The sequence below is a fragment of the Ursus maritimus genome, unplaced genomic scaffold (assembly GCF_017311325.1).
Source record: "Ursus maritimus isolate PB19 unplaced genomic scaffold, ASM1731132v1 scaffold_3, whole genome shotgun sequence".
Lineage (NCBI taxonomy): Eukaryota > Metazoa > Chordata > Mammalia > Carnivora > Ursidae > Ursus > Ursus maritimus.
In genome coordinates, this window is record NW_024425563.1 from 22,398,256 (window position 1) to 22,425,186 (window position 26,931).

The window sequence follows — 26,931 nt, forward strand, 5'->3', positions numbered from 1 at the left end:
GCCCATCTTTGCCCTCTCATTCTCTTCCTGGGTCTACCCTTCATTAGGGTTTTCAAACTGCAGGTTTCTCTTCTTTGATGGTTCATGAGTAGATTTTTTTTTTTTTTAAAGATTTTATTTATTTATTCGACAGAGATAGAGACAGCCAGCGAGAGAGGGAACACAAGCAGGGGGAGTGGGAGAGGAAGAAGTAGGCTCACAGCGGAAGAGCCTGATGTGGGGCTCGATCCCACAACGCCGGGATCACGCCCTGAGCCGAAGGCAGACGCTTAACCGCTGTGCCACCCAGGTGCCCCAGATTTTGTTTTTTAATAAAATGTAATAAAGTGAAAGATACTGGAACATATCAGTGGGTGTGTCATGGCAGAGGGGTATTACTCCATGAGAAGTTGTTATTCCAGTTATATGGCCATTCATTAATCCCAGATCACAATGTAAAATGTATCACTATGGGAACTGTCAAGATCTTGAAAACCAAGGCCAAAAGAAACTCCCACAATTTGCACAAGATAAAAAAATTTTCATTTGCAGTTATTATAATAGCAAAACCTTATAAACAGCTTAAGTGCTATGCCAATATATGTCATATTCAGATAATGAATGGAATACCAAATAACATTTAAAATAAAAACATACTGCTGCATTATCAACATGAATGAATCTCAAAAAACTAATACTGAATGAGATAAACAATGTTACAGAGAGATAGGATTAGAGTGATCATTTTTATAAAATTTAAAACATGCCAAACAATGCTAAATATTGTTTACTGATACATACATATATAGCAGAAATAAAAGAAGTGCATGAGAATGATAAAGATCAAATTTTGAACAGTGGTTACCTCAGTGGAGGGAGGGAAGAGAACAGGATTAGAAAAAGCAGCAATCTCCTTCCCTTCCCTCTCCACTCACCTTATTTCCTCCAGAGTATTCAGTGCTTTTTGAAACTAGTTTACTTTATTATTTGTACCCTCTCCCCACCACTGGTCTATAAGCTACATTAGGAGCAAGCTCTTGCCTGTCTTGTTCGTAGTATCTATATACAGTGATATAGAGCACACAGTAATTCCTCAATAATTATTGAATGATTACATGGTAAATCATTTCTACCAGCTGGGCCTCTGTTTCCACATCTGCCACGTGAAAATGTTAGATTAAAATCCTTTCCTAATTTTAACACTATGACAATGAAGTACAGTAATACAGTAGAACTATGTCTCAAAAGCATCTTCCTTCCTAGGAAAGAGGTTGACCTGCATTCATTATGTCAGGATGCCCTCTTCTGGGAAGTATAAATATTTCAAAAATATATTTTACAAACATCTCATATGTGTTCTGCCACTAAGCCTTATTTTAAATTCACAATTCCAGAAATACACCGTGGATAATAACTGAGAGTAATAAGGTTGTTTTTCAACGCATTTGTCTTCTTTTCCTTAAATACAGCACATACTAAAAAAAGATAAAGTATTTTGGCCATTCCTGATCATTGATTTACTGTCCAGCTTTCCTTAAATATCTTCTAAGATCAGTGTTCCTTATACAGTATTAAACCCATCCAGGCATAGTTTACATGGAGTCTTCCACATAGTGATAAGTATACAAGGTAAATAGCAAAGAGAATGGTACAAAATAGAGCCAGCTTTAAGTCATTCAGTGGCCCAGAAAAATCTCAAACCTTAAATTGGATTAAGATAATCCAGGATTGCTAGTGTCCTCAGGCATCTGGCAAAAGCAAACAAAAATCCTCTCTAGAGGACAATAATATTATTCTAGACCCCAAAATATTTCTAAAAATAAATTTCCAAACACACCACCCAGCATTCATTTAAATATAATTGATACATAAAGAGAAAAACCAACATAAATAAGAAACAGTACTAACAACATATAACAGAAAAAGACCAAATAGGCACTTCAGAGAGAATTAACCAAATTTATTGGAAAATCACAATGCTTACTTCACTCATGGAGATTAAAAAAACTTTTTTTCTACTCACAAATGGAAACTATAATAGTACAAATTTGGGAGGAAAAAAATATTAGAAAGCCTAAAACCAAAAAATGAAACTATTAACTATTACTAAAATTAGTACCTCAGTAGACAGATTTAAATCACCTCAGACACAGTGGATGAGGAAAATTAATAAACTGGAAGACAGTTTGAAGAAACTATATAGAGTGAAGCATAAAGAGACAAAATGATGGTAATATAGAACAGAGAGTAAGAGACATAAAGGATTCAATGAGGAAAACTAACATATTTAATTGGAGTCACAGAAGGAAAAGATGGAATGGAGCAGAAGCAAAACCGAAGCAAAATCTAGTGACTAAGGGGCACCTGGGTGGCTCCATGAGTTAAGCGTCTGCCTTCAGCTCAGGTCATGATCCCAGGGTCCTGGGATCGAGCCCCGCATCGGGCTCCCTGATCAGTAGGGAGTCTGCTTCTCCTTCTCCCTCTGCCCCTCCTACCCCTCCCCCCGCCCCCGCCAAGCTTGTGCTTGCTCTCTCTCTCAAATAAACAAATAAAATCTTTAAAAAAAATAATAAATCTACTAAGACTTTCCAGAATCGATGAAAGACATCAATCCACAGATTCAAGATGTTCAAAGAACCCTAAACAGAATAAATGAGAAGTCCAAAGCCAGATATATCACAAAAACTGAGAACAGAAAAAAAAAAACAAACAAAAAACTGAAGACAGAGACAATCTTAAGAACAGTTGGAGGAGGGACCTATGTGGGAGATAACCTTCAAAGGAGCAGCTGTTAGAATGAAACAGCTGAATTCTGAAAAGCAAGGATGGAAACCAGAGGACAGTGGGAACAGTATCTTCAATATGAGGGGAAAAAAGTAAGTGTCAACCTAAAATTCTATACCCAGTGAGAACATCCTTTGAGATTGAAGGTTAAATAAAAACATTCTCAGACAATGAAAAACTGAGAGACTTCCACGCTGAAGGAAATACTAAATTTATCTTTAGGTAGAAGAAAGATTTTCAGAAGGCAAGTTGGATATAAAGGAAAAAATGAACACTAATTAAGTATAAAATGAAAATAATATCTTGTATGGCTTAAAATATACAAAGAATTAATACATATTATAACAATAGCATATAGGTCAGGAGCAGGGGAATGAAATTCAAGTGTTCTAAGAAACCTGCATTATCCCTTAAAAGGACAAAAGTACCAATTACAGAGGACTTTGAAATAAGTTAAGGATGTATTATAATTTCTAGGGGTACCACTATTAGGAAAGGTGTCTACATTCCAAACTAACAAGAAAAACAAATTAAAAACTTTTCAGTCCCTCCAAAACACAAAGGAAAAGTAAACACAGAGTAAGTGGGATGAAGAGAAAGCATACAGTTAACATCATAAATTTAAACCTAAATATACCAGTGGTTACATTTAATGTAAATGGACTAAATACTCCAGTAAGAAGTCAAAAGATGGTTGGAATGGATGAAAAAACAAAACCAAAGTCATCATTAATAGTATGCCATTCTAGATCCTAAGTCTCAGTAGAATACAGGCATAAGCTGTAAATGCAAGCTTTAAAAAAATCATGAAAATGTGATATGAAAATATACATGAGAATGCCTACATCCTAGGCCCTTTCAGATATGCACAATACCAGAGGTTAAGCAAAAAAATGAAGAGCTTTCGATCCAAATAGCATTACCTGCAGCAGCTAGATGGGCTGTTACCTCATCAGCCGCTGTGGAGTTGAGTATGTCTGAATCATCGTAAGAGGTGTCCTCAGGAGAAGAAGGTGAGTCTTCATCAGCACTCAGCATACTGTGCTCTGTGTAGGTGGCCACATGGACCTGCTGTACTTGTTGGGCAACTGCATGGGCTTCTATGGTAGCCATGTGTTCAGTTTGGGTCACTCCGTGCTCCTCCATGAAGATCTACTGTCAGAAGAAAAGGCAAAGAACAGAACTCAGTATGTAGTGTAACACGATGCTTAAACTAAGCAATATTTTCCTCAAGAACAGAGGAAGCCTGCTATTTCACTCCATACCTCACTACACCAAGTCACAGGAAATGGAAAGCACCATTCAAGTATGATCCAAAAATGGTAGAACATTTTCCTTATGTAAAACCATTTTGGTAGAAATTCACTGTGCTAATTTTATATGTCAGGCCACAGGAAATAAATACACCTTCATATTACATGTAACAATAAAAAGATACTTTAAAGATCCCAGTGACTTGCATTTGACATTGTAGATATAAAAACACTTAGTAAGTAAATGAAATACTTAACATTTTCTTTGTATTTCACAGACAAACAGAAGTCAAGCTTTATTTTTTCCAAAAATAAGATCACTTAAAAATTGGTTTTTCTGCTTATAAAACTGTGCCTCTTACAAACCCTGATACGATGCAATGACTTGTAAAGTAGTAAGATAAAGGTGTGCTCTTCTACTGCACTTATAATCTATCCCCTCATTCCCCTCAACCTACAGAAGTGTGTTATCCTTAAAAATGGTTTTGAAGCATACATACATATATATGATTTTAAATAAAAACAGGTTCATATATGGGGCGCCTGGGTGACTCAGCTGGTTAAGCATCTGCCTTTGGCTTGGGTCACGATCTCAGGGTGCTGGGATAGAGCCCACATCAGGCTCCCAGCTCAGTGTGGAGTCTGCTTCTCCTTCTCTCTCTCCCCTTCGCCCTTCCCATTCTCTCTCTCTCTCATAAATAAATAAAATATTTTAAAAAAACAGGTTCACATTACACATATTATAATTTGCTTTTTTCATATTATAATCTATCTAGACATTTTGACATGTCAAAACATACAGGTCTTTCTAAGCAGTTGCAGTATATATACTTCATTGTATGGATGTACCGTAATTATGTAACCAATCACCTACTGATACATAGCAAGGCCGCTTCCAATTTTTTGCTATTATAAACATTGGTGCAGGGAATATCCTTGTATATAAAATTTTGCATATAATCAATAAACTCAATAAACTGAAAATATTGCCATATGATCCAACAATTATCTTCCAGCAATTATACCTAGAAGAACTGAAAGCAGGGTCTCAAAGGGCTACTTGCACACCCATGTTCATAGCAGAATTATTCACAATAGCCAGAAAGGTGGAAGCAACCCAACTATCCACTAGAGGATAAATGCGTAAACAAAATGTGGATATATATAAAATAGAACAGTATTTAGCTTTTAAAAAGAAGGAATACAGGGGTACCTGGGTGCCTCAGTCGGTTAAACGTCTGCCCCAGCTCATGATACCAGGGTCCTCAGATCAAGGCCCACCTCTACTTCCTGCTCAGCGAGCAGGGAGTCTGAGTCTCCCTCCACCCCTCCCCCCTGCTTGTGATCTCTCTCTCTCTCTCTCTCTCTCATTCTCTCTTTCTCTCTCAAATAAATAAATAAAATCTTAAAAAAAAAAAAAAAGGAACACAAACTTAGAAGAACTTACTGGAGTCAATTTTTAAAACTCTATAAAAAATTGGGGCACCTGGATGGCTCAGTCTGTTAAGCGTCTGACTCTTGGTTTCAGCTCAGGTCCTGATCTCAGTGTCATGAGATTGAGTCCTGTGGCAGGCTCCTCGCTCAGTGGGGAGTCTGCTTGAGATTCTCTCCCTCTGCCCCTCCACCCACTCATGCTCCCTCTCTGTTTCTTTCTCTCTCTAAAATTAAAAAAAAAATCTATAAAAAATCTATAGCTAGCATCATATTTAATGCCAAGAAGCTTTCCTGCTAAGTTGGGAATAAGGCAAGGATGTTCCCTCTCACCACTCCTTTTCAACATTGTACTGGAAGTCCTAGCTAGTCCAGTAAGACAAGAAAAGGAAATAAAAGGTATACTGATTGGGAAGGGAAAAAAAAAACGCTGTGTTTGTTCAAGATGACATGATTGTCTATATAGGAAATCCAAAAGAATCAAAAAACCTCCTGAAACTAATAAGTGATTATAGCAATGTTGCAGGATACAAAGTTCATATATATAAAAGTCAACTGCTTTCCTATATACCAGCAAATAGAATTTGAATTTAAAACACAATGCCATTTACATTAGCAAGCAAAAATCCAGAATACTTATGTATAAATCTAACAAAATATGGACAAGATTTATCTATAAAACTCTGATGAAGGAGATCAAAGAAGAACTAAATAACAGAAACAGATTCCATGTTCATGGATAGGAGGACTCAATATTGTCAAGATGGCCTAACTTGGTCCAACTGAACTGCAATCCCAATTGAAATCCCAGCAAGTTACTTTACAGACATCAACAAACTGATTGTAACGTTTATATGGAGAGGCAAAAGACCCAGAATAATAAATACAACATTGAAGGAGAAAAACAAAGCTGGAATACTGATACTACTCTACTTACTTCAAGAATTACTATAAAACTACAGTAATCAAGGCAGTGTGATATTGGTGAAAAAACAAACAGATCAATGGAACAGAACAGAGACCAGAATTAGGTCCCCATAAATGCAGTCAACTGATCTTTGAAAAAGAAGCAAAAGCAATACAATGGAGCCATGGGGCACCTGGGTGGCTCAGTTGTTAAGCATCTGCCTTCGGCTCAGGGCGTGATCCCAGGGTCCTGGGATCGAGCCCCATATCAGGTTCCTCCGCTGGGAGCCTGCTCCTTCCTCTCCCACTCCCCCTGCTTGTGTTCCCTCTCTTGCTGGCTGTCTCTCTCTGTGTCAAATAAATAAATAAAATCTTAAAAAAAAAAAAATACAATGGAGCCAAAAAGTAGTCTCCTCAACAAACAGTGCTAGCACGACTGCACATCACATACCAAAAATGAATCTAGGGGCGTCTGGGTGGCACAGCGGTTAAGCGTCTGCCTTCGGCTCAGGGCGTGATCCCAGCGTTATGGGATCGAGCCCCACATCGGGCTCCTCCGCTATGAGCCTGCTTCTTCCTCTCCCACTCCCCCTGCTTGTGTTCCCTCTCTCGCTGGCTATCTCTATCTCTGTCAAATAAATAAAATCTTAAAAAAAAATGAATCTAGACAGACTTTACACACTTCCAAAAATTAACTCACAATGGATCTAAATGTAAAATTCAAAACTATGAAACTCCTAGAAGATAACATTGGAGAAAATTTAGATGACCTTTGCTATAGTGATAACTTTTTAGAGACAACATCGAATGCCTGATCCATGAAAGAAATAACTGAGAAGCTGGACATCATTAAAAACTTCTGCTCTATGAAAGATACTCTCAGGGCACCTGGGTGGCTCAGCGGACTAGGCATCTGACTAAGGCTCAGGTCATGATCTCAGGGTCCTGGGATTGAGCCCTGTGTCAGGCTCCGTGATCAGCAGGGAGTCTGCTTGTCCCTCTCTCTCTGCCCCTCCCCCCACTTGTGTTCCCCCCAAAACAAAATCTTAGAAAAAACCCCATTTCCTCTTTAAAAAAAAAAAAGAAAGAAAGAAAGATACTCTCTATGGTGATAATGAGAAGACAAGCCAGGCTAGGAGAAAATATTGAGGATGTGGAGCAACAGGAATCCTCGCTTATTAATGGTGGGGATGCAAAATGGTATAGTCACTTTGGAAGACAGTTTGGAAATTTATTACAAAGATAAATATACTCTTACTACACAATGCAGCAATTGTGCTCCTTGGTATTTACCAAAGAAGTTAAAAACATGTCCACAAAAAACCTGCATAGATGTTTACGGCATATTCATAATTGCTAAAACTTGTAAGTAACCAAAATATCCTTCAAAGGTGAATGGAAAAATAAACTATGAAACATCCAGATAATGGGATATTATACAGCACTACAAAGAAATGAGCTACCAAGGGGCGCCTGGGTGGCACAGTCGTTAAGCGTCTGCCTTCAGCTCAGGGCGTGATCCCAGCATTCTGGGATCGAGCCCCACATCAGGCTTCTCCGCTAGGAGCCTGCTTCTTCCTCTCCCACTCCCCCTGCTTGTGTTCTTTCTCGCTGGCTGTCTCTCTCTGTCAAATAAATAAATAAATAAATAAATAAAATCTTAAAAAAAAAAAAAAAAGAGCTACCAAGCTATGAAAAGACATGGACAAACCTTAAAGGTGTAGCTAAGTGAAAGTCAACCTGAAAAGGCTACACATTGTATGATGGCAACCATACAAAGTTCTAGAAAAGGAAAACTATGGAGATAGTAAAAGAATTGGTGGTTGCCTGGGATTAGGGTGAAGGAGGAATCAATAGGTGGAGCACAAATTTTGTCGGGCAGTGAAACTACTGTGTCTGAGACTATAATGGTGGAAAATGTCATTACACATTTGTCCAAACCCACGGAATGTAAAACACAAAGAGTGAACCATAATGTGAATTATGGGATGATGATGATATGGCAGTGTAAGCTCGCCCACTGTAAAAAATGCACCACTCTGATACGGAGGATGCTGATACTGGGGGAGGCCATGCCAGTGTGGGGGTGGGGGGGGGCAAATGGGAAAACTATACCTTCCCCTCAATTTGTCAATTATACCTCAGTGAAGGTTTAAAAAAAAAAGAAATTCTGACACATGGTACAACATGGATGAACACTGAGGATACTCTGCTAAGGGAAATAAGTCAGTCAAAAAAGACAATACTATGTAATTCCACTTACATAAGGTCTCTACGGTAGTCAAATTCATAGAGACAGACCATAGAAGGGTGGTTGCAGGGGGCCGAGAGGGGAAGGGAAACTGAGGGATTGCCTCACAGGTACAGAGCTTCAGTTTTGCAAGATGAAAAGAGTGCTGGAGATTATTCAACAACATGAATGTACTTAACACTACTGAACAATACACACTTAGAACTGGTTAAGGGGTGCCTGGATGGCTCAGTTGGGTGTTCAACTTTTTTTTTTTTTTAAGATTTTATTTATTTACTTGAGAGAGAGAGAAAGACAGAGAGAACATGAGTGGGGGAGGGGCACAGAGAGAGGGAGAAGGACAAGCAGACTCCCCCCTGAGCATGGAGCCCCACTCAGGCCTAATCCCAGGACCCTAAGATCATGACCTGAGCCAAAGTCAGACACTTAACAGATGGAGCTACCCAGGTGCCCCAGGCATCCGACTCTTGACTTCGGCTCAGGCCATGGGATCAAACCCCGTGCCAGGCTCCACGCTCAGCGGGGAGTCTGCTTCTCTCCCTCTCTCCCTGCCCCTCCATCTGGTCACACATGCACTCTCTTTCTCAAATAAATAAATAAATCTTTAAAAAAAATGGCTAAGATGGTAAATATTATGTTATGTATATTTTCCCACAATTGAAAAAAATCATCCTTGACATCAGTGTAACTACTGTGCAAAGAATAAATAACTATCATAGAGCAGAATAATAAAACTAGTGCTTATTATCTTTTAAAAAAACCTCTGCATATTATTTGATTTAAAAAAAAAAGAGTACAACACTCTGAAATAGGTCAGAGAAAGACAAACACCATATGATCTCACTCATATGTGGAATTTAAGAAACAAACAAATAAAAAAAGACAAACCAAAAAAACAGAATCTTTTTTTTTTTTTTAAGATTTTATTTATTTATTTGACAGAGACAGAGACAGCCAGCGAGAGAGGGAACACAAGCAGGGGGAGCGGGAGAGGAAGAAGCAGGCTCATAGCAGAGGAGCCTGATGTGGGGCTCGATCCCGGAACGCCGGGATCACGCCCTGAGCCGAAGGCAGACGCTTAACCGCTGTGCCACCCAGGCGCCCCAAAAAAACAGAATCTTAACTATAGAGAACAAACAGATGGTTGGGAGGTTTGGGAGGAATACATGAAGGGGATTAAGAGTCACTGAGTAATGTATAGAATTGCTGAATCACTATATTGTAAGCCTGAAACTAATATAGCACTGTAATTAAAATTAAAAATTTTTAATTAAAAAAACTAAATTCTTAAAGGTAGAATTTCTCAGTCAAGAGTATATGTATTTTAAATTTTGATGCATACTGACAAGCTGAGTGTTTAACTTGTGCACTAACATTCTCTACTTGTACAACCCAACCCTCAATGCCCAGTTTGGAATTCAACTAGCATGCAACAGAATGCAGCACTGCATAGCTACAGTTAACCAATTAAAAAAAAAAAAAAAAAAAGGCAGCCATATAGATATAGCCCTTATGGCTACAAGTAAAAAGAACATAATTATCTATTCATGCAAAATTCTTCTCTCATTTTTATTCTACTCTATTGTAAAACTCTCCTTTTCTTCTTTGGAAACTTCTAAAATCCTTGGTTTCTCTGAGTGATTACTTTCTTTCCTTCCCCCCCCCCACCCCCCCCACCCCAGATCCTTAGCCGCCTCCTCCCCCAACCACACGAGAGTGCGACTGCTTTAAGTCTCATCCTGTTGTCTTTGTTCTTCAGGCAAACTGGTTCTTTGTAGACAACCAAAATTTCACCTTTTGGAAGCTCTTGATTTCTGTTTTATATTCTTGTGCTGTTTCCAGTTTTTTTTTTCTTCTAACTTTTAATTATCTCTTGTCACTCTCATACCACTATACACATCACAACTCATCCTTCTAATTCTGATTCTTAACTTTGGGACAATTCAGTTATCTCAGGGAGTAGTCTGTATTTCAGAATAAAATTCATTTTAATTACAAAATAAAACAACCGCATGATGCCTCAAATCCAAAAAGATTAGGAATCACTCAGCTATCATTTGACTCCCCCACCCCCTTTCCACACTCTCTCTTCTGCTTGAGGTCAACTCCCCAGCCCTGTATCTCTGCATGGCATAATACTTTCACAACTTTCAAATGGAGATTTAGAAGATGTACCTGGTAAAACAGAATTATTTAAAAGAGAAAAAAAAATGAAGAAAACACAGTAAAACATTAATATTTGGGAAATGTGGGTAATGAGAGTTCTTTATACTATTTTTGTAACTTTTCTAAAAGTTTAAAATTATATAAAAATAAATTTTTCTTTCCTTCCTTCCTTCCTTCCTTCCTTCCTTCCTTCCTTCCTTTTTTAAGAAAGGTATCTGGTAAGGTTTCTTCCATATCTTATGTTTGGTGTGTTTCAGAATATTCAAGGGACTATATCCTACCCCCCAGATTTGTACATATCTAAAATGCAATTTTAACACACTATTTAAGTTGCACAATTAAACATAATGTATGAGAGGAAAACACAATGAAAATGCTGTTTTTCCATCCATTTCACCATTCTTCTAGTGTAAGAGAAAAACTACTTAGGGCATTTTAAAATTCTTGGTACTTCAAAATTGTTTTTAAGTGATTTGGGATTAGATGGCATCTAACTGCTTTTCAAAGGGATTTGTCCGCTATGCGCTTGGTGTAATGGATTTCCATTCTTTCCTGCAGAATGCGGTTCATGGCAGAAATCAATAGGGCTGTCTGTTTCACAGGCCTGTCACTTGTGCCCAGTGCCTCATCTCTTTCTACCTCTCTCCTCATCCCACCCTTCAGCCTCTCTAACTACTCTTATTCCGTACTCTGTAAAAAGCAAAGGCAAAGGTATTTCAGACTTCTCTGAACCAGACTGGGATACTTGTAAATGGTGCTTTCCATGTTTTCATAAAATAATACATAAAATAGGTTGTTTAAAGCCAGATATGACTGACATACACATATCGCTGGAGATCTTCATAACTACCCACTCACTCATTTCTAGTAAACCATTTTCGCTTCCATCCACGAGCAGTTAGAATCTGTGGACAGCAAAACTGATAGGAACTGCTAATAAGTGAAAACATATTAGATACTAACAATTTCTAAAAACAGCACAGACTATTTTCAGATATCCAGGATGCCTGGGACAAGTCACTTAACCTCTAAGCCTCAATTTCAACATCTGTTTTTAAGTGAAAAGAAAACGATAGTACCTGTGCTCAAAGGATATGAGGATTAAATGAGATCATCCCGATAAAGCGAGAAACACAGTACCTGACACATAAATGTTCCATATTAATTACGATGATTATGATGCCAGAATTCGTAGATCTTTATGGTCCTATCCTACTTCACTCATTACCTGACTAGTCTTTCAAGGACTGGGTCCAAATTCTTTCATCTTTAAATTAGGCAACCAGCTCTAAGAATATGGTTTTCTTAGTTGTGTGTAAAAGGTTTTGAGCTAGGCATCTAAAAAGCCCTTCCTTAATTATATTAACTCCAGCAACTGAGATACTGTTCTCATGAGATAAGGAGACTACGGAGCACCCACAACTCTAGCATAATTTCATGACAGTGCACAAATGGAGAGCCAGCAGATGGACCCAACAGTGACTCCTCCGAACAGATGTGAGAAGCAAGGTGAAAGCAACCTGTCACTCTAAATACCGCATCCAAAAGAAAAGGCATGCCTGGAGCCAGTCATGTTCAGCAGATTAGTCAACACTCCATTCAAGAAATTCATTCCCCAAAACAATAACACCACATTTAAAGTTCTTAGCTTGGATCATCATGGGGGGGGGAGCCACACGTGCTTTATCTATAGATTCCTCTTTATTATATAAACTAACGTGGGTTGGGATGGGGCAGTTTGGTACAGAGGAGTTCCTGCTCTTTCCATTCTGGGCCAGTAAGGGCGGGACTGAAAAGTAATGAAGAGGGCACAAAACACGGATTTGCCTGTCTCCCAGCACCCTGGTAGCTGTAGTCAATAATTCCTAGGAAACTACTGGAATTTGGATGACATGTCCAACAGAGTTCAATTTAACCTAATCCACACATAATGGATAAGATTAAGCGTGGAGTATTTTTAAAAATCAAAGTAGGACGAGCAGACCAGGAAATCTAATCAAGGTATAACTAAATGTAAAGGCAAGCTAATCAATAGCATTATCATATCAAAAGAAAAACGGCAAGAACTGCCTACAGGAAAGTCTCAGAGCAAGACTGCGTCTACAGTCCAAAGCAGGGACAGGAAAACCAAGAGGCTCAACTATATTCCCGGACATGTCCAGAATCTAAACCTCATAACTAGGTTAGAAATTTCACTCAACAGGGGCGCCTGGGTGGCTCAGTCGTTAAGCGTCTGCCTTCGGCTCAGGGTATGATCCCAGGGTCCTAGGATCAAGCCCCACATCAGGCTCCTCCGCTGGGAGCCTGCTTCTTCCTCTCCCACTCCCCCTGCTTGTGTTCCCTCTCTTGCTGGCTGTCTCTCTCTCTCTCTGTCAAATAAATAAAATCTTTAAAAAAAAAAAAAAGAAAAGAAAAATTTCACTCAAGAGAACAGCCTTTCTCAAAAAAGCCCAAAGTTAACGACAGGATTTGATTCTTGGGGGAATGCAGAGTAAGAGATCAAAATCTCGACACAGCAGAAAGAAAAAAACTGCACAAGAAAGTCAAGGTGAAAATAGAAGCAAGGGGAAAATGTAGCTTAATTCTGAGTAATAAATGGAGCTTAAGACAAGAAGAATCCATTTGACCTTCCTAGGAATATTCTCTTTCAAATAGCCCACGGGTGATATGGAACTTGAAAAAAAATACCTTCCCACACGACTGGGCTCTCCAAAGGGGAAAAAGAAATAAAGCCACAGTCATGTAGGCAGTTTATTGTTTTCCATAAAACAGAAATTTAAATATAGGTAAAAATACAGAAAATTAAATACAGGACAAAATAGAATGTAAAGGTTATGAACTGCGACAACGTGAAAACAGAGATAAAGCGGAGAGACCTGTGGTGGGAGAAGGGTGGGGGAGTGGAGGAATGGCTAAGGAGCACTGACATCCTATCTTCACGCAGTGAGGGAGTCAGGAGACACTATCAAGAGCTGATGGAAGAATCCAGTAGGACAATGTAACCATCAAAAATAGAGGGGAATGGAGAAAATGCTGTGAGGTAGAAGAAAGTAAAAACTGCCCACGTTTGATAAATTATTATTCAGAGTTATGGAGGAATTATTGCTTGATAATACCATAAACAAAAATAGTTAAACTATGAACAAAACAAGTTAACTGTCTCTGAAAAGTAGGGGGTAGAGAGAGTGTGGCAAAGGCCGCTGATTTCTATTATAAATCCTTTTACTTGATTTTTTATCATATTAGTGTATACTCTGACTTCTACCAAAATAGACTTTAAAAACAACCACAATACAGCCTTCCACATTGAGCCTTTGAAATATTTAAGTGACATACGAGAGCAAACTGTCACTAGAAAAATCAAATTCCTATCTTGTGCTAAGAATCAAGAGAACAGCACAGGTGAAGTTTAGAAATCATCTTGCCTTGCATGTAAGACTAACTCCCTAATTTGGAGCATCTGAAAGTAACAAAATTTTTTATGACTGCATGTATGTATTGCATGTATTTTTGTATGTATTTGTATTTTTCATTCTGATATGCTGATAAAATTTGTAATGATTCATTAATATTAATAACAGCCCAGGAATCCAGTTAATGATAGTGCTTTTACAGAATATGTGAGAAAAACAAGCTTTACCATAAAATGTCACAATGACTTAAGGATGAGTATCCACAGTACTGTGAAAACAATAATGTAAGCTCATTGAAGGCAGGGCTTGGTTCCATCGAGTCTTTATGAATGGTAGCTATTATAATTTGTTCTTTAATAAACGTTTGGGGGTAATTGGTTTGTGTATTTTAATTACTAAAGCTAAATCCAGGCATTACTGTTTCTGTAATTTCCCTATAAGGTTGTCCTGGCTATTCATCTCTTGTCTCTCACTTTCAAGCCCTCTCTTCTATACTTGTTCTGAAATGTTCTCTACCCAGCTCTGGGCTGGGTCAGTCAACATTTACCAGATTTGCCTGCCAGTTTCCTGTTAGGTTTTCTTGAGAGGAGGCAAAAGCATGAATTGAGAGGAGAGAGGGAGAAGCGACTTCCTTGCTGTTCTCACTCCTATCAATATTGCTCCAGCAAAGAGGACAGCCCCTTCTCCCAGCTCCAGCTGTGCCCCTCTTCCCTGGAGGCTGAGCACCAGCTGCCTGGCATCCCACTCAGAGATCCAGTTACCAGCTGTGTGGGGGCCCCTCTGAGCTCCGAGAGTCTTCTTTTCTGTTCCCCCAGCTTTAGGGGTGGTAGGGGCTTCGCATAATTATCAGTATCCGGATTATTTTGGTGTCTGCTTTTCTTTTTTTTTTTTTTTTTAAGTTTTATTTATTTATTTGACAGAGAGAGAGACAGCCAGCGAGAGAGGGAACTCAAGCAGGGGGAGTGGGAGAGGAAGAAGTAGGCTTCCTGCAGAGGAGCCTGACGTGGGGCTCGATCCCAGAACTCGGGGATCATGCCCTGAGCTGAAGGCAGACACTTAACGACTGAGCCACCCAGGCGCCCCCGGTGTCTGCTTTTTGCCCTTTCAGTCTCCAACACCTGTGTAACCCATTCCCAGAATGAAATCCGCTGAAATACCTCCTATGGTTTACTAGGCCTTCATAGATACAAAGGGAAGAAAATACGTACCCTCATCAGAAATAATTCATAGGGTGCTGGTAAGCAGCAAAACTGCTTGTACAAGTCAATATAATAAAATGTATTGATATTTTATACTGTCGATAATGTAGATTCCAAAGATATATTCTGTAAGTCCACCACTAGGGTTTCTATTTCCATACATTGATAGAAATTGAATTCAAGATATTGAGTCTGATGAATCATTAAAAAAAGGCTAGGTTAGAGATTATAATATGACCCACGAAGAGAGAAATGGGGCCCTTACAAGAAGAGGGTATAGACAGAAAGGGAGGTAGGAGATATAAATACAAACTTTTATCTGTTTGAGTGTATCTTAGCTACTTTTTATTTTTTATTTTTAGTAAGCTCTATGACTAATGTGGGGCTTGAACTCAGGACCCTGAGATCAAGAGGCGTATGCTCTTACGGACTAAGCCAGCCAGGCCCCTTTATCTTACTTATCCTTTAAGAAAGACACTTAATAAATCTAACATTCCAGAAACCTCAGAATCAACATCACAGTATTATGATAAATGTCTTCTTCTGTAAATAATAGTGACAGTCACAAAAAGATTTGACGTATTATTCAATTAATAGACTAGTTCAGGTGTTTGGACCAATCAAAGAAAATACGGTAGCAATGGCAGTTTTGACCTTTATCTAGCACTCTGAAGTTCTTGACAGACTACACAGATCTATGCATACCTACTGAAAATCAACAGTGGGTACTAAGTATAATTTCCGGTGTGGCTTGCAGCAAATACAGTTATTATTTTTTCTTTAAAAAAGTAGGCTCCATGCCCAGCGTGGGTCTTAAACTCATGACCCTGAGATCAAGAGTCACAGGCTCTACTGAGACTGAGCCAGCCAAGTGCCCCTATTTTTTCCTATTATATAACTGGACACAAAGTGTACAAAGGTATGCAAAATCCCCTCTCCATTCCACCTCACACCTGCTTTAAGGCTCAACCTCACTTCTACAGCAAGGTGGTTAAGAGCTCACAGTCTGAAGCTGAAGTATTATTGTCTTCATGTCTTTGCCCTGCCATTCACTAGCACCTTAGAGAAGTTTCACTTGACTTCTATGCCTTAGTTTCATCATCTCTCAAATGGGGAAAATGATAGAACCTACTTAACAGAATTACTGAGGACCAAATGAGTAAATATGTACAAGTGCAAAAAATGGGACATGGAATATATCAAGTACTACATAACAGTTACCTATCATTATCATTATTAATTCCACACAGAAATATAAGCAAAGCATAGAAATGTCAAAAGGAAAGCTACAGGATTCATTTTCTTTTTTTTGTTGATTTTGTTTGTTTGCTTTTTGTGTTTTTTTGGTAGGCTCCACACACAGCGTGGAGCCCAACGCGGGGCTTCAACTCATGACCCTGAGAGCAAGATCTGAGCAGAGATCAAGAGTCAGATGCTTAACGGACTAAGTCACCAGTGGTCCCCATGATCTATTTCTATAGTGGGAGAAAAAAATGCTTATAGATCACAAACTAAAAGGTTTTGGCCAAGTGCACCTGGCTGGCTCAATCGGTGGAACACGGCAACTCTTGATCTTGGGGTTGTGGTTTTGAGCCCCATACTGGGTGTAGAGATCACTTAAAAATAAAATCTTAAAAAATAAATAAATAAAGTTTGGCCATATGAGAAAGGACCTCTATCTGAGAATAGTTCTTATTCTTTTTTGGATTATGGATCCTTTTGAGGATGTGTGAAAACTACAGACCCCCTCCCTAGAAAAATGCATATATAAATACAAAATTTTCCAAAATATTTCAATGTTCTTGGACTCAAATCACAAACAGATTATTTCATGATAATATAGCTAGACCAAAGCTGAAACACTAGAGGGTGCCACAACCAAAGAAAAATGTAAAGAAAGCACAGGGAATTTCAGGTTGCTTAAAATTCTTCAACTGGAACATCCTTCCATAGAAAAGAATTAGGTGAATCTACTTCACCAAATGATTTAAAATACATGAACTCTTCAATGGGTTCTAGATGAACACTGTCCAGTAGAAATTTCTGCAATGGAAATGTTCTAAATTTGCACTGTCCAAAACACTAGCTGCTAATAACCACATGTGGCTACTGACCACATGAAAATGTTCTAAGGCACTAAAATTAAAATTTTTTTTAGTTTTAATTGATTTTAACTTAACACATGTGGCTCTGGCTACCATATTGAATGGTGCAGCTCTACATTCCCCCCCCCCATTGATTATTTATTTACTTAGAGAGAGCACACACTTGCACAAGGTGGGGGGACAGAGGGAGAGAAAATCTCAAGCAGACTCCCGGCTGAGCAAGGGGCCCGACGTAGGGCTCGATCTCATGACACTGAGATCATGACCCAAGCTGAAATCAATAGTCAGACACTTATCCAACTGAACCATCCAGGCGCCCTCTACATTTCTATTTTTAAGTTTTGAAATGACTTGCTTCTAATCACAGGCATCATATAACATTGTTAAAGAAAATTCTAATACAGTAAGCTTATACAATAATTCAGACCAATCTGTCCCTCATGAAAATTCAACATTGCAAAGGCTGAAAAAAGACTATCTCTCAGCTGCCTTACAGATGTTCACAATCCAAAGTAAAGCTTTCCTTTTACTCATCATAGAAGACCCTACCTGACCAATTCCCCTATTGTGTTTCTTAATCCTCAGGGTTATAAGAGCTTAAAAACAAAAGTACAAATTAATAAAGTTAAATAAGAAGCCGTGTGCCATTTAAAAAAGCAAAAATCACGTTCTAGTGAAAATCACCAGTGGGCTAAGGAAGCACAGAGAAGACAAGGCAGCAAGGACACAGTGGATATAGTGATGGACATGAGTCTTCAGCCAGGAGTTCTTCAGGTGCCAGAATGAAAGAAGGGCACTGCAGACAGAGGCAACAGCTCGTGAAATCACATGGCATAATGAGAGGGCATCAATGAACATCCAGACAGCAGACTCAGGAAAAGTCTGCAGACCAAAGGAACACCGCTCTCAGCTGCCTTCACTCCAGATTCTTTACACTGCAATTTAATCTGCTAACAATAAAGCTAATGCTGACCCACCTGTCAGGGGAAAGTAGTCTACCCACATTGTAAAACACCTTACAGCTTACAACCCTGTGTTTATCACAGTGCCCTGAATGGAGGGTTGACGACCATGATAAAAAGGATTAGAAAATGCATTTTCAAATATTCAGATGCTTATTAACAGCCACAAATATCAATAAAAAGCAGGTAAGTTGCTGAAGCTGTCGCTGGATTAGAAGAACACGGTAGATAGGGAGGTTAGTATGCCCAGGCATTTGCTAATAGGTCAGAACACGGCTGGCTCTTTTTGCAGAAAAATCATTTGTCCACAGCTGCTCCCCAAATTACCAAAAATCAAATAAGTAGTTGTCATGTGACAGCAGGATCAGAGGCTGACTCAATTTCCATGAAAGGGAAACAACTTAAATTGCTGTAAGTCCCACCCCTCCATCTCAGACAAGCACAAAAGACACTTTTATTTCAGATCCTGGTTACTGTGAAATATAGCATTGTTACTTGGCTGCTTCTGTGGTGGGCCTCAACCCTGCTGGATCTGTCATTACACAGCCAACATTCAGTTAGTTAAAGCTGTTTCTTAGATTCTGGCGGACAGTTCAATGCATCATTTTTCTTCTGAGATAACTGAACTAGCACTTGCCTCTGGATAAAATTATGAAGGTATAAGTGTCAATACGACAGACCTAGGAATCTGCAATTTAATCACTCTGTCATTCATTTTACAAATATTTGCTGAATTCTTATCAGATACTCCCAGATTATTTTAGTATTAGTATTCCAAGAAAAACTGTGACTGGCAATTCTTAATTATTTTTTTATTTTTAGCTAAAAAACGTATTATTATAGAAGAACAAGTTCTTTTTGGATAATTGAGAAAATACAGGTGAGAAAAACAAAAAAGAAACAGAAATCACTACAACCTAAGATAGCCACACTACCAGATTAACAATGTGGTATATATGTTTCTAGCATTCCTCTTCTCCAGCCAAGTTTCTTATATGTTTCATTTTATTTTGTTCACTTTGAAAACAAAACTCAGATTATAGTGTACATACTATTTTTTTAAGATTTTATTTTTAAGTAATCTCTACACCCAACATGGGACCAAGCTCACAATTCTGAGATCAAGAGTCACGTGCTCTACCAACTGAGCCAGACAGGAGCCCTAAGCATACCCACTATTTTATAAATATTTTAAAATTTAATATAGAATAAAATCGTTCATGTTATTAACATTTTCACATTATTTTCTAATGTTTGCAGAGCATTCCCTGTAAATATGTGCAGTAGTTATTTTACTAATTCCCTAAAGTCAATCATTTAGACTGCTTTCCAAATTTTCTCTATTATAAGTAGCACTGTGATGACAATTCTAGTTCGGATATTCAATAAATATCTGTTGAATAAATGAGTAAATGAATGATTTACTAAGGTAAAGGCTTTCACATATACCTGATTGTTTCTTTAGTTTCTAACGGACATAAAACTTTGTTTAATCACAGAGTTATGATTCTGGACTTGCTATTATAGCAGGCATGGAAAGTTAATAGAGTAAAAACAGCAACCTAAACATAAAAGTAAGGACGTAATATGTGGCACTGGATGGAGGACAGAAAGAAAATATTCACCCTGACAACGAAAAAGGGAAGTATAGCTCCCTAAAGGTAGAATATAGGAAGAGGGAAGTAAGTGCAGGGGTACTTACACCATTTTACAAAATGGCAGGTTAAGACCTTATTGAAAGTTGATGGATCAAAAAAATAAAAGTTTATCACTGAAAATTTTAAAGATAATAAGAGTCTATAAATAATTCGAATATCAACTAATGCGAATGGAGAGAGGAAGAGGCCGAAAAAGTGAGCTGATTCTTATTTTTCATATAAAAAAATCTACAAGATATTTTCTAAAGTTGATGAATAAGGAACAGAAGTTTATACATATTAATAAGTCTTATGAAAGTGACTTCGGGAGAAGCTTAAAACAAAAATAGTGAAATAGTTTTTAAACATCGTCTTTGGACAGTAAGGCTGGAGATGGAAGAAAAGAGATGAGGCAGAAGCCGTGTTTTTTTCATCATAAGCTTTTTCCTGCTATGTGATTTTTTAGGAAGTGCAAATCATGCCCAGATGAAGGCTGGCTAAAAAATCTGTAACCATTCACTCTGATTGTCATTAACTATATCCTTCTTCTTTTTTTTTTAGATTTTAATTAATTATTTGACAGAGAAATGAGAGAGAGCACAAGCAGGGGGAACGGCAGGCAGAGGGAGAGAGAGAAGCAGGCTCCCTGCTGAATAGGGTGCCTGATACGGGGGCTCGATCCCAGGACCAAGACCATGCCCTAAGCGGAAGGCAGACGCTTACCTGACTGAGCCAGCCAGGTGCCCCTAACTATATCCTTCTATCTTGATAACTAGTCAGGCTCAACTACCCACAGAGCTTTCCTTCAACCAGATGCAAACTAAAAAATACTTAAGACCTTGGAGACCATCTAGTCTGATTTTCTTGTTTTACAGATTTAGTTGAGACCCAGAAAGGTTAAGTGAGTTATCCAAGTCAAATCTCTAGTAAGCAGCAAAACCAAAATTCAAACCCACATTTCCTCCCTTCCTATCAAGTGCTCCATTCATTCCATCAGAGACCTACCCTTTCCTGGAGTACAATCTAACCACTACTGACTTGGGGTCCTTAACTGCTATCCCACACTACCATGTCCGTATCTTCAAGCCAAAATTTGGGTTTTACTCAGGGTGCAGTGAATTTGTATTATAACAAATCTGCACTATAAATATGAATGCTGAAGTACTTTTTCAAAACTGTACCTGCGTCACTCACCCAGGCTTCCTACCATGCCTCCCAAAGCCCCCACCATCCCTGCCTGAAAGGATATAGCTACTTCAGGACTGGTTCCTACAATCTGAGAGGCCTGAGAGCATGCTTCCCAGCTGCAGGAATAAATGCAATTTATGAAGTTTCCAAAGCCATGTCTTTTGAAGCAGCGGTTTTCTGTGAGCACCAGGGTGGGCAACTGATTTCATGCTCTTCTCCATCCAGATTAAATGATTTAGCTAATTATCCACTCTCACTTTCAGTAGATGGAAAGAGAACAAAACTGTTAAAAAACAATTGTTTGAGGAAAATGGAGAATTGTGCACACAATTTTTATGTCTGTAATCATTATCCATTTTATAAAAATTATTTCTAAACTGAATTTTAAATGGTATGAAAGTTATTATTTATGAGCTTACATTAGATTACTATGAAACATGAAAATAAAAAACATGTAAAAATGGGAACCAAACCAATCACTGGAAATCAAGTATATGCAAAATGGTCAAGATCTAATAACCCAAACCCCAGTATCTACTGTATTTTCCATAAATTGTGCACAATTTATGGATGGTGTACTCACTGTCTCACTTATTTAAAATAAGTATTTCCGGATGGCTAAAGAATGGCTGGGGTGGGCTGAGGCTAGAGGCAGTCAAGCCAGTCAAGTAACTAATTCCATGGTCCATGCAGGAGCACTCCGACACCTGGAGCTAAGACAATGGGGAGGGAAAGCGTGGGTGAAATACTCAGGTGGTAAAAATGCAAAGGACTTAGTGAACAATTGGATGTGAACAGTGAGGGCAAAGTAAGTCCAGGATGATGGCCATCTCTCTGGCTGGTTCGTCAGTGGCTCATTAACCAAGGCAAGGAACAGAAAAAGAGCAGAACTGCAGAGGAAGACAGTTCATGACAATATCCGCGTGAGCTAGCAGAACAGAGACCCAGAGCTGGAGCGGAGGTGCAGGTGTAAAGTGTGGGACTCACCAACAAGGAGATGGTAATGAAAGCAGACATCATGGATCAAACTGACCGGGAAATGTATATAATAGTTGTAAATATGTAAAGTTGGACAATAAAAGAAGCAAGGAAGCTTGGGAAATAGTCAAAGGGTATATTAAAGAGGAAAAAACAATACCATATGAAGAAGAATGTGAGGATTAGAAGAAGTGAGAATGAAAAGACAGCAGTGTCAGGGCAGCCAAATGAAGGGAGAAGTCAACAACATCTAGTGCAGGGATAGGAGTAATAGCAAAATGGCAGGAAAGGAGAGTTGAGATAATGACTTGCCAAGAGATTCCATACATTCATTCATTCATTCAACACATACATGATTATCACCAACTATGTCAAGCACTGATGCAGACACAGAGGAGACAGCAAAACAGATCTCTGCCTTCTTGGATTTGGCATCCTACCAGAAGGAGATAAACAATAAACAAAAACCAAATATATATATGTTCATATATATATGAAATGAATATATATATATATATATATATATATATATATGAAAACGAAACATTTCAGAAAGAAGGGAGGCAGGAGCAGGGTGCTGGTCAAGGACTGCCTTTCTGACCAGGTATCTGAGCTCAGGTCTACAGGAAATGAGAGAGAGAGAGCATGAAATACTTGAAGGAAGAGTATCCCAGGCAGTAAGAACAGCTAATGCAAATAATGCTGAGGCAGGCTCATGCCTGGTGTGATGGAGGAATAGCAAAATGGCCCATATGCCTGAAGCACCCTAGGTTAAGGGAGAAGGCGTAGATGAGGTCAGAGAGGTTAGGTCAGACTTGCGGGGCCTTGAGAGCTACATAAGATCCTTGGATTTTACTCTGAATGAGATGGGCAGTCTGGAAGGTTTTGAGCAGGGTAGAGATGTGGTCTGATTTTCTGATTTACATTTTTATAGGCTCACTTGGCCTGCTATGTGAGAGCAGACTGAAGGGAAGGAAAAGAGAAAAAGGCCAATTATAATGCTACTGAAAGATAAGCATGGCCTGGACCAGAGTAGCAGACAGCTGTGAAGGTACAGGTGTTGAGGATAGAGCTGCTAGGATTTTCAGATGATTTGGATGCAGGGCAGAGTGAAAGAGAGGTGTCAAGATTGATTTGGTTTTTGGTTTGAGCAACTGTTAGAACACAATAGCCGTTTACTGAAATGGGAATGAATGTCTGAGGAACAACTGAGATGCCCATGAGATATTCGTGTGGAAATGCTGAGTAGGATGTAGTGAATTGGTGGCTTAATGTGTTGGTTTTTTTAACTGCTTTTAGATGCTTTTTAACTGCTTTTTAAAAACTATTTTTAATTGCTTTTTAACATTTATTTTTGCTCCTTTTTTGAAGAATATAATTAAGAACTACACTTACATTCTTAGAAAGGTTGAGGTCAACATTTATTATCTGGATTCATTAATTTCTCAACAAATAAATTATAAAAGTGCCACTATTGTCTAAGATAACAATATAACACTAGGTTGTAATCACCTATCATATCTCAGTTTACAGATTTCTGTCAATTTTCTCTATGGATGTCAAACATCTATAAAAACAGGTAACTACATAAATAAGTTAAAGTAGCCACTGGAGAGATTCAGAATGTGCTCTATAAATTACTATATAAATTTTCTTTCTTTCTTTCTTCCTTTCTTCCTTCCTTCCTTCCTCCCTCCCTCCCTTTCTTTCTTTCTTCCTTTCTTTCTCTCTTTCTCTCTTTCTTTCTTTTCCTAAGAGCTGCTGTAGTGTAAGCAGAACGAAACCAGAACATGGAGTCAGAAATGCCTGATTTTGATTTCTAGTTGCACAACCTTGGCGGAAAAATCCAAAAATTTCTATGAGCTTCTGTTTTATTGTCTCCAAAACTGAGAATAACGCCCGCCTCATAGGGTAGTAATAGCTAACATTTATTGAGCCCTTATAACTATGTGCTGGATGCTTTTCTAAGATTTTTACATACATAATCTCATGTAATCCTCACAACTCCATGAGGTATTGTTAATTATTATCCTCATTGACATAAGATGAAATGAGGCACAATAAAGTTAAGTAAGTGTTCTAGAGCAAACAGGGAGTGGCAAAAACAAAATTGAAATCTTGACAATATGCATACTGCTTTACAGCTGACAAAACATGTTCACATTTTATTTTTAAAAGTAGGTGTAGTACAGTATTAGAACAAACTGAAGTCACTTTTTGTAGGTCGAAAACAGTCAAATCAATTTCATATGGTTCAACCTTAACTCTTATGCTATAGTCACTTAAAAAAATGAAATGTGAAAGAATGTTTTAACTGTAAGCCACTATGGAAGGTGTTATTTTAAGCAACAACAAATAGAATCACAGTAAGAACTATTAATACAACTTGACACTGAAAGTGTTATGGAAGGGAGCAGACATATACATGGGAATCCACTCGAGCTGCACATCATTCAATAATCAATAGTCAATAAAGAGTCCATTATATATAACCCACGTTTCTATTTGCAGCCCTGGCATTTTGAGGATTAATCTTCTGAACAGTATGGAGGCAATCTCAAGCTGACATCATTTTCCCCGTGGCGCTCATCACCATCTGATGCGATATTTATTAGTTCTTCTTTTTTTCTCAACCCACTAGAAAGTAAGCTCAGGAAGGCAAAGAGTTTTCTGTTTTATTCAGTGCTTTACCTCAACTTTACGCTAGAACTATTCAAAGCTCACAATAATCACTCAAATTCATGTGCTGAAAATTGAGATATCAGAACTTACTAAATTACTTTGACTAAGAATACATGAAATACATTTTAAGACAAAGATAAATAGTACGCAGAGATTTTGTAATGTAAACAATAACAAACCTTTCTAAATGACATAAGATAGTAACAGTTTCTACCCATAAATACTTCAAAAAGTGTCAGACATCTAAATTTTTAATAGTACCCATTCAGAAATAAAAATCCCCACACTCACTGTGAGTAATCTATTAAAATAAACTGTATCTTGAATTACGTACAAAATTAAATTTAGGATAGCATTTAATCAAAGCTACAAACAGTAGTAAGAAGGAAAAAAATCATCCTAGAATCTTAGATTAGAAAAGAAAGTTAGAGAAAAGTAAAAAAGCACATATATTTCAAGACTGAAATAAATGAAATTTAGAAAGTTGTTGAATATAAAATTAAAATGATTTATTAAAACTAGTTATAACATTTCCATTTTCCAATTTGTTTAACCTGTGTAAGATATCCCTAAACTAAAGGGGGCAGGGGAATGCTATCCTAAGTTTCCAAAGGAATAAAAGCTCCCTAAATAACATTCACACTATATTTCCTGTTCAAAACAACAACAACAAAATTTTTCCATGACTATCAAACGCGGCATCCGTTTAAAATAAATATTTGAAGAATTATAGAGCACTGTACAAAGAATAATCATCCTATAGGAATAAAAAAATTTTTTTCACTACCAGTTTCTCCATGTGATCTTTGATAAAATGTTAAAAAACAGAAGGGGAAAAGGGACCATCAGATGTAATTTACCGTATACACTTATGAGCAGCCGCTTGGTCCTGGCCACAATAGACATCCGCAGCTGGCTGTCAAACCACTAAGAGCTGCTTGTCACCCACCTTCCTAGTCTCTTAGAACTGAGCTCACTTGGGTCAAAACAAGTCAACTGCCTTTCTCACCAGCAGCAATACACTGGAATAAAAGTGTCAAGTATAATTCTGGCTGCCAAGATTTTGTTCTTAAGAACAGACTTGTAACTATTAAAGGGGACACTAAATTAGAGCTATTGCCTAAAAGAAAAGGGCTATCTGCATCTGTAGCTTAATTGGGATAATATTTCTGAGGTCTTGATCTGTAATCAGACCAGAGGAAAGAGAAGCAACTCAGGAAAAAAAAGCAACAAAAATTACTACCCCAAAAGGGGGGAAATAAGGAGTAAACTACTTTTTAAAAATGACTAGGTCAGGGATGCCTGGGTGGCTCAGTTGGTTAAGCATCTGCCTTCTGCTCAGCTCATGATCCCAGGGTTCTGGGATCGAGTCCTGCATTGGGCTCCCTGTTCAGTGGGGAGCCGGCTTCTCCCTCTGCCTCCGCCTGCCGCTCCCCAGCTGGAGCTCTCTCGTTCTCTCTCTCTCTGACAAATAAATAAAATATTTTTTAAAAAATTTAAAATAAAAAATGACTATGCCAGTAGCAATACGTAAATAAAACTAGGGTTATACTTTAGAACAGATTCCAAGTGTTACATAACAAGGAAGTCACTCTTAGTATAATTATAAATCATTAGCGTTGAGGAACACTACAGAAGTATTAAAGTATGAAGCAGACTGATGTGTACTGACACAGAAAATGTCCACAATGTATGCTGTTGGAAATTGGGGGAAAAAAAAACAAAAACAGGTTATAAAATCCGTTATAATGAGTGTGGCCTCATTTAGAAAAAAAAATTATGGATATAGTTATGAGCAAACAATATAATCTCTAGAAAGATATATTAAGAATGCTCTTCTGTGCAGAATTATGAAGACTTTATTTCTTTTATATAATTTTTTCTCCCTTTAAAATAATAAGTACTTACTTAAAAGTAATTACTTTTATAATGGGGATGGTGGTGATGATTTCCAGGTCTAGAAAAAAAGAGACAAATACCATAAGAAGCCCTTCTCT

The 26,931-nt window shown here is 38.1% G+C and overlaps 1 protein-coding gene across 7 annotated transcripts in view; it reads right to left on the bottom strand.

Annotated features, from left to right (window-relative positions):
• The window catches only part of NRF1 (nuclear respiratory factor 1), a 141,411-nt gene that overhangs the window by 87,965 nt on the left and 26,515 nt on the right, over window positions 1–26,931 (bottom strand). For 6 of the 7 annotated variants that reach the window (XR_005838512.1, XM_040644008.1, XM_040644005.1 and 3 more), the window contains exon 2: window positions 3,687–3,918. Coding sequence is in view for 6 of the 7 variants with exons in the window: in XM_040644008.1 (XP_040499942.1) it covers window positions 3,687–3,909 (223 nt within the window). In the remaining variant the exon portion in view is untranslated. The remainder of the gene's footprint in view (window positions 1–3,686; window positions 3,919–26,931) is intronic. The other variant, XM_040644003.1, reaches the window with a different exon arrangement.